Source organism: Nerophis lumbriciformis, linkage group LG03 (assembly GCF_033978685.3).
Source record: "Nerophis lumbriciformis linkage group LG03, RoL_Nlum_v2.1, whole genome shotgun sequence".
NCBI lineage: Eukaryota > Metazoa > Chordata > Actinopteri > Syngnathiformes > Syngnathidae > Nerophis > Nerophis lumbriciformis.
In genome coordinates, this window is record NC_084550.2 from 58,555,725 (window position 1) to 58,565,000 (window position 9,276).

Here is a 9,276-nt window from a genome sequence, read left to right on the forward strand (position 1 = left end):
ATGGCTTGAAAGTGACAATGTAAATATTGTGTGTAACAAGTGTAAAACAATAATGTTCACTTTAGTGTCTTTCAACTTTTACTTTTTGAGACGCAGTGCCCTCTACAGTGGACATGTCTTATATCAGTCTGGAAAATGCTGTAGCTTTTCCGTTTACTTGTGTAGTGCCTGCGGTGTACAGTCTTTTTTTGCTTATTTCCCGCGGTGCGACGTGGGCGGCTGGCTGGTTGGAAATGCTCGAGACGAAAAGTGGCGCGCTTTGCATAACGCAGCCTTTCTTACCTCCAAAGAGGTTTGTTTGTGTGTTTGTTAACAACATAACTCAAGTAGTTATGGACCGATTTTGATGACATTTTCAGGAAATGTCCAAAAAAACAATTGTTCTTATCTACTACGTGTACGAACACATTTCACTTCCTACTAACGGCGTCCTACACCACCATCTTTGCCTGTCCCGTGCTGCCCAGAGGATTCTGGGAGATGTAGTTTATTTTCAGACCCGGCCAACGCAAAAGCGCCGGGAAAATTAACTATACTTTCCAGGTTTTTGTTTGATACCGTCACTAGGGATGTCCCGATCCAGGTTTTTGCCGATCCGATACCGATACTGACCGATACCGATACTGGCCTATCCGAGCATGTATTAAAGTTTAAAGTTATTTAGCCTACTTAGTTGTCAGAATCATGTTGAAAAGGTTTTTAGTACTCTTGATAACAACTAGCCAGCTGAATTAGGGGAGTTTGAATAATACAAAATGGTTGGTAACAAGAAACTGACCTGTTTATTCAAGGATATAGACAAAATTATACATGACAAACAGAAATGGCATCATTGAACTAGGGCTGGGCGATATGGCCTTTTTTTAATATTGCGATATTTTAAGGCCATATTGCGATACACGATATATATCTCGATATTTTGCCTCAGCCTTGAATGAACACTTGATGCATATAATCACAGCAGTATGATGATTCTATGTGTCTACATTAAAACATTCTTCTTCATACTGCATTAATATATGCTACTTTTAAACTTTCATGCAGAGAGGGAAATCACAACTAAAGAAAATCAAAATTTTTTTCATACGGTGTTGATGTGGAAATGTTTGCCTCGGCATTTTGATGGTGTGGACGTGTGGCACCGAATGGAGATAAGCGTCTCGACAGACGTTACAATATTTGAACAATGATGACGAAAACTGTTTTCTCTGTCGTGTCCGTGTGTCGAAAATTGTTATGCGCTTATTTTTTTATTTGATTTTGTGCGTGGCATAGATTTGCCGTGCGCAGAGGACGCTTGAGCAGGCGCGCACCTTAGCGGCTGCGCTAGCATCACAGCTAACGTTAGCCATGCTGCTACCTCGCTCTCTGCTGGGAGAGGGCGTATACGTATGTGACGTATGACGTGACAGTATGTGACGTGTGTAAGAAGGTGCGCTCGCTGTCTGTAAGAGGGAGACACAGGAAAGAGTGAGAAGAGCCTGTCGTGTAATGCCAGCAGCTAAAAGCAACTGCGTGAGAATCCACAGACCTGTGGATGTGTTGAAGGTGTGCTGGAAAATGCGGAACGGAAATTAGGGAGCAACAGAAAAGTGGAATGTATTATTTAAATCGGTGCGTTGGAAAACACGGACTGGAATTTTTTTTGAACTGGATCTGGATCAGCATTTTCCGATGCCTTGCCGATACGCTTTTTTTTTTACAAATATCGGCGGTCGATCCGATCCAAATATCGGATCGGGACATCCCTAACCGTCACACATCACGGGAATATTGTGAAGACATTAAAATCACAATACCGTTACATCCCTAGAGACTAGTATTTTTGTTTATAAATTTATCATCTGATCTATGATATGGCTATGGCTGTGACATGGCTATAATCTCACATATTTACATGTCAAATGTTCATTCAAATGTATTGTTCCTTTTAAGTAAACTAATGCTCAAACAGAACTGTTAGCCCTTGAAAGTTGAGCTAAAATACATTTCACCAATTGCACTTTCTTCAAAAAATGGCAATGTATAGGGAAGTGAAGCCAAAAAAAAAAGAATTAATCATAAAACTTTATACTCCTATGGAGTTAATCAGAAAATTTCCTACTACTATTAATGTCAATGTTTGTTTAGTTTTTTTACGTAAGTGTGATTACAGACCCTACTGGTTGTTGGCCTCTGTAGACCACTCACTCAGGGACTATTACAGGCTGCATTTAATTGGAACATTTCTGACACTTTGGCTCAATCTGAATTCTCCCTCTTCCCCTTTCGTCTCAGCCCTCCCCTTTGTCCTTTGAATCTAGTGCCATGGGGAATCGTTGAAAATACGCCCCTAGGAATTCAAATGTTGCTCGAATCTCGCTATGTCATCAAGCCTCGCCGTTTGCCGGCAGTGACGTAACGCAAATGCTACAAATGTTTGTTTACTTTCAAGATGCCGTCGCACGCTATGTTTGACTTTGCTTAGAATCTTTTTCTTTCGCCTGTCTACATCAAGAAAGACGCAGTTGAAAAGACGACATTTTCTGCGAACTTTGCAAGCAGACGCATCAGCCTAGGGCTCAATTTGAATTCTCCCTCCTCCCCCTCCCCTCTTCTACTGACCCTCCCCTCCTTGGCTCTAGCATCTAGTGCCATGGCAAAGTATTGCACGTACGCTACAATGCATACGAACGTCGCTCCAGCCTCGCCGTTCACTATCAATGATGCAAGGCGAATGCGGCAAATGTTTACTTTAAAAATATTCGTTGCACGCGATGTTCGGCTTTGCCTGTGCTCTCGTTTTTTTCTTTTGCCTGTCTTTATTAAGAGGACAGTTTAGAAGACGTTTCTGGTGAAACATGCAAGTGCTGGCGCATCAGCTCGCGGTATGTAGAAAGGGCTTCATTGTGTATTTGTCTTTGAAGTCAATATTTACGTGCAGTAGCAAAGGTTTTAAGTCTGACTAAAGCCATGCGTATCCATCCATCCATTTTCTACCGCTTGTCCCGTTCGGGGTTGCGGGGGGTGCTGGAGCCTATCAGCTGCATTCGGGCGGAAGGTGGGGTACACCCTGGACAAGTCGCCACCTCATCACAGGGCCAACACAGATAGACAGACAACATTCACACTCACATTCACACACTAGGGACAATTTAGTGTGGCCAATCAACCTATCCCCAGGTGCATGTTTTTGGAGGTGGGAGGAAGCCGGAGTACCCGGAGGGAACCCACGCAGTCACGGGGAGAACATGCAAACTCCACACAGAAAGATCCCGAGCCCGGGATTGAACCGAGGACTACTCAGGACCTTGTGTCATTATTGTGAAAATAACTACATTTGTACGCTTCTCTGGGTTTCTGGTCTGCCATTTCCTCCTCGCACTCGATTGTGTAGGGAGGTCTGCGAGCTCACTTTGCTTCAAGGGAGGTACTTCGCCCTTCCCCTTTACCTGACGGTTCATTTGAACGCCTCTTGAGTGACGTAAACATGCACAACCAAGGAGGGAGGGCAAAAACAAGGGAGGAGGGGTATTCCAATTAAATTCCTTCTCTCACTGCTAACCTTCACTCCTACAGAGCATCGCAACATGCCTTTGCATGACGCCATGGTCCTCATAACCCACAACTACGACACCTACAAGGTAGAGAGCCGTGAAAAGGAACGCGAGGAGATCGTCAGGAAGGCCGCTAAGATGGCCGACGATGTGCTGCTTCGAGAGCCCGACCGAGAGAGTCACCCCGCCGCCGTGCTCACGTCAATCACGTTGCTGTCCGAGAACAGGTAGGGCCTTTAAGTTGATTTCAATTTCACCTATACAATATTTACATTAGTTTTTTTATGTTTTAATTTTGCTTATCAGGTTTTTAACGCCAGAGGAGTTGGAAGGTCTGGTGGCGTACCTAACGGACAAAAGGGCGCGGCTATTGCGGAACCCTGCAGACACTCGCACAGGTGAAAGTCTTTCTTTTAATAATGAATGACTTGAGTTCAGTGTTTCTTAACCGTTGTTAGGTCGCGAGCCCCAACTATAGGACTGCCAGTTGTAATGCACTTTTCCACCACTTGTGGCAGTAATGACATTATCAACCAAGATTCTTAAGCGCAAAACATATGACTAAAGTGGTGAAGCTGTGCACTATAATTTTATTGACAGCTTATTTAAGAAACATACATATTGTTTAATATTAATCTTGTTTATTTTAGCACTAAATAATTGAATCAGTTATTTGAGTCCCTCATATGCAGTATATTTGATCATTGCTTTTTTTATCAGCCTGACCTAAGCCTAGGGATTGTGTTCAATAAATAATAATAATGCTTTTATATCATTTGACAAGGTTTATCCTGTTAAATTGTAAGTAAGTTAGAAATAATTGTTGAATACGGTTAAAATTAAGAGTAAGATCACTAATTGTTAATATTTGAGTGGGCTTTGGGGCCCTCTGTAGTGGAAAAGTTTGGTCCTTGGGGCAAAAGGGTTAAGAACCACTGCCTTAGTTTACACTGATCAGTGTACCTGAGCTTTACAGCTGTGGAAGCGTGACATTCACACGTGCTGCCAAACGGAGCCATCGTTTGGGCTGTGCGATATAAACAAAAATTTATATCCTGATAAAGGTCATTTTATACCACAATTTTTTCTTATAATTATATATACGTAAAATTAACGGCAATGCCTTCGTTTCTACTTGTATACATACAGATTACACAGATGTATGCAGGGTTTCCACAGGGAATTAAAGAGCTTAAAAATTCATTAAATGGCTTTTGTAAAAATGATGTCCTTAAATGGCATTAAAAACATTTAATGGGATGTCTAGAGGCATTAAAAATGTATTACAATTGTAGGATGATGAAAGAAAAATGTGCTGCCTCCATAGCAGACACTCTGCTGGACCCACATACAAACGACTCTGGGGGCCCAAACTTAGCCATTCTTTGGTGACTGTTGGTGTGTAGTCCTTAACTGTGACATCATGTCATGTTAACAAGGAAGCCGAGCTTGTTTCATACATGACTCCTCCTTTTTCCTTCGACACACATGAGCTAACTTGGGTAATATTAGCAACTCTCGTGACGCAGGCGCCTCACGTGACCTACGGTGGCCTCGGACGGACAAAAGCAATTCTCACAACAGACCGCATCTCTTATTTTCTGACATCCTCAAAGTAAATGAATCAGAATTCTTTCAGCTGCCTGACACTTTATACATACCGTATTTTCCGCACCATAAGCCGCGCCTTCAATGAACGGCATATTTCAAAACTTTGTCCACCTATAAGCCGCCCCGTGTTATAAGCCGCATCTAACTGCGCTAAAGGGAATGTCAAAAAAACAGTCAGATAGGTCAGTCAAACTTTAATAATATATTAAAAACCAGCGTTCTAACAACTGTTCACTCCCAAAATGTACGGTAATGTGCAAATGTGCAATCACAAACATAGTAAAATTCAAAATAGTGCAGAGCAATAGCAACATAATGTTGCTCGAACGTTAATGTCACAACACACAAAAGAAACATAACGCTCACTTTCTGAAGTTATTCTTCATTCATAAATCCCTCGAATTCTTCTCCTTCGGTGTCCGAATTAAAAAGTTGGGCGAATACGGGATCCAAAATGGCCGTCTCCGTCTCGTCGAAGTATGTCGTCCGGCGCTGTCTCCCTGTCTTAGTGAAGGTGTGTTCGCCTTCGGTCATCCATTGTTCCCACGCCGTTCGCAGTCGTGCTTTAAATGCCCTGTTGACACCAATATCGAGCGGTTGGAGTTCTTTGGTTGATCCACCCGGAATGACGGTGAGTGTTGTATTTGTGTGCTTCACTTGTTTTTTGACACCATCTGTGATGTAAGTTTAAATTCTGCGTTATACGCGTGTCGCTTAGTAGGAGCCATTTTGTGGTCTTTACAGATGTAAACACACAAAGGAAATGAAACGTAATACCCACGCGCTTCTTCTTCTACGGGGGCGGGTGGTTGCTTACCGTAGAAGAAGAAGCGCTTCCTCTTCTACGGGGGCGGGTGCTTACCTTGGCAGTTGCTTACCATAGAAGAAGAAGCGCTTCCTTTTCTACGGGGAAAAAAGATGGCGGCTGTTTACCGTAGTTGCGAGACCAAAACTTTATGAAAATAAATATTTATATTAATCCATATATAAGGCGCACCGGGTTATAAGACGCACTGTCAGCTTTTGTGAAAATTTGTGGTTTTTAGGTGCGGCTTATAGTGCGGAAAATACGGTAACTTGCTATCTACTGTACCCATTTTAAACAACTGAGATTGGAAAATACAATCTATTCAAGATGCTAAATTGACTTTCTAATGCATCTAAAGGGCTTATTGGCAATTTCCCAAATATATATACCTTATTTTTCGGACTATTAAATCAGTTTATCTTTCATAGTTTGGCCGGGGGTGCGACTTATACTCAGGAGCGACTTATGTGTGAAATGATTAACACATTAGCGTAAAATATCAAATAATATAATTTAGCTCATTCATGTAAGAGACTAGACGTATAAGATTTCATGGGATTTAGCGATTAGGAGTGACAGATTGTTTGGTAAACGTATAGCATGTTCTATATGTTATAGTTATTTGAATGACTCTTACCATAATATGTTACGTTAACATACCAGTTGGTTATTTATGCCTCATATAACGTACACTTATTCAGCCTGTTGTTCACTATTCTTTATTTATTTTAAATTGCCTTTCAAATGTCTATTCTTGGTGTTGGCTTTTATCAAATACATTTCCCCCAAAAATGCGACTTATACTCCAGTGCGACTTATGTTTTTTTTCCCTTCTTTATTGTGCATTTTCGGCCGGTGCGACTTATACTCCGAAAAATACAGTACTCAACATTATTACTATCAAATCCTTACAATTATGTGTGCATACAGATAATTGTAAGCTTTTGATTAAATATAATAGCCATATGCATTCGGACTTGGACATTAAATTATATTAAGTGGCATTAAAAATGGCATTAAAAAGCATTAAATTAGATTTAGTAGTAGTAATTTAGGCCCATGATGTTTTATGCGGCGGTTATGTTAATTTCGCAGCAAAAAACATCAGTGGATTTCACAAACCTTTATTACGTGTGTCTAAGAGGAACATACACAATTGCATTTCAAAATATGGGAAATCTCATGATGTTTAAACATGAGATTTCTCTACATCATATTACCGTAACTCACCTTCTACTTAACTGTTAATGGATTTAATACACTGTTTGCTTATGAGGAACCCTGAAATGTTGCTTACATTTATAATAGCAACACAGACACTCATCAACTAAGATCAGACCTGGGCAAATTAAGGCCCGGGGGCCACCAGCGGCCAGTTAAGCTTTTCAATCTGGTCCGCCGGACATTCCCAAATAATTTTTTTAGATCTTTAAGATGTAAAGTGTAGCTGCCATTATGATGTGCAGTGATGTTTTCTAATGACCGTAAGTCTTCAACTATACTAAGTCTTTCAATGGTTGGAATCTGCGCTTTTGTATGATATTCCAGTTACTATGGAAATCGAATTAGTTACTATGGTAATCTAATTAGTTACTATGGTCATCTAATTAGTTACTATGGTAATCTACGTCACAGCAGCTCAGACGAAGCACCAAGCAGTGTGGGTGGGAAGCGTTTCCACAAACATGGAAGGAGATTTTCACAACAAAGTTCTAAAGCTTAGTGATGTATCAGATTGTAGGTGGGTTTATTTTGTACCCTTCGCGTTTATATTTCACTGTTTGTTGCATTTTTGTTGCGTTTCACTTGATTGTAATGTAAAATATGTCGATCGAAAGGGGGTGTGACGTTCATATTTTGTCAATATTTAGTGTTTTATCCTTCATAGAATCATGTAAAATTCCATTATGTTTTTTAAGGCGGTCTGTCATAACGTTTTTAGCATTCAATCAGACATTATTGTGAGTTTTTGTATTAGTGTTCCTAAAAATAGATATACCGGCCCCAAGACACATTTTTTTCTCTAAATGTGGCCCCCGAGTCAAAATAATTGCCCAGGCCTGGGTTAGAGTGAACTCATTCAAAAGATGGCTCTATAGCACAAACAATAACACACCTTTTAAGTTTAAAGTACCAATGATAGTCACACACACACACACACTAGGTGTGGTGAAATTTGTCCCCTGCATTTGACCCATCACCTTGTTCACCCCCTGAGAGGTGAGGGGAGCAGTGGGCAGCAGTGGTGCCGCGCCTGGGAATCATTTTTCATTGTTTTTGCTTATTTCATGCAAACTATTGAACACAAAACATGGCTGTCAGCGAAGAAAAATACATACCGTATTTTTCGGACTATAAGTCGCAGTGTTTTTTCATAGTTTGGCCGGGGGTGCGATTTATACTCAGGGGCGACTTATGTGTGAAATGATTAACACATTAGCGTAAAATATCAAATAATATTATTGATCTCATTCACGTAAGAGACTAGACGTATAAGATTTCATGGGATTTAGCGATTAGGAGTGACAGATTGTTTGGTAAACGTATAGCATGTTCTATATGTTATAGTTATTTGAATGACTCTTACCATAATATGTTACGTTAACATACCAGTTGGTTATTTATGCCTCATATAACGTACACTTATTCAGCCTGTTGTTCACTATTCTTTATTTTAAATTGCCTTTCAGATGCCAAATCTTGGTGTTGGCTTTTATCAAATACATTTCCCCAAAAAATGCGACTTATACTCCAGTGCGACTTATGTTTTTTTCTTCTTTGTTATGCATTTTCGGCCGGTGCGACTTATACTCCGAAAAATATGGTAAATTAGCCGCACCGTTTTAAAAGCCGAAGGGTGCAAAGTGTAGGAAAAAAAGTTACCGGCTTATAGTCTTGAATTGACGTGATATTGTATCTGTATAATGTAGTTGACACTGATATACGTCAAAATGCCAGATATAGGCGCAGATGAGCGTTGGATCTCTCTTGTAAATGCTGACTCAGTAGTTTTGTCTGTTGACAGCTGCGGCCCTCACTGCGTCGGCCGCCACTTCCCATGATGCTGCATCGGCAGCGGCAGCGGCGGCACTGGCCTCCACCCTCTCTGCCCACCCGCCGTCACAGGCCAGCCACCCGACCATGCAAACGTCTCTGAGCTCGCAGGCCAACTCCAACCAGGAACTGCAGGCCAAGATCCTCAGTCTCTTCAAAAACAGCGCAGGAATGCAGGCGGATGTCGGTGCTCCGTCCTCTGCCGCCGCCACCGCCCAGTCTCAGGACTACAGCTCTCTTGGTGGCCTGGTACCTGGCCACAACCCG

General features: G+C 41.3%; 1 protein-coding gene across 11 annotated transcripts in view; it reads left to right on the forward strand.

Annotated features, from left to right (window-relative positions):
* The window catches only part of ncoa5 (nuclear receptor coactivator 5), a 36,068-nt gene that overhangs the window by 26,250 nt on the left and 542 nt on the right, over positions 1 to 9,276 (forward strand). For all 11 annotated transcript variants that reach the window (XM_061939963.2, XM_061939946.2, XM_061939954.2 and 8 more), the window contains 3 exons: positions 3,559 to 3,763; positions 3,843 to 3,934; positions 8,981 to 9,276. The exon at positions 8,981 to 9,276 is cut by the window's right edge and continues 542 nt beyond it. In XM_061939963.2, coding sequence (XP_061795947.2) covers positions 3,559 to 3,763; positions 3,843 to 3,934; positions 8,981 to 9,276 — 593 coding nt within the window. The remainder of the gene's footprint in view (positions 1 to 3,558; positions 3,764 to 3,842; positions 3,935 to 8,980) is intronic.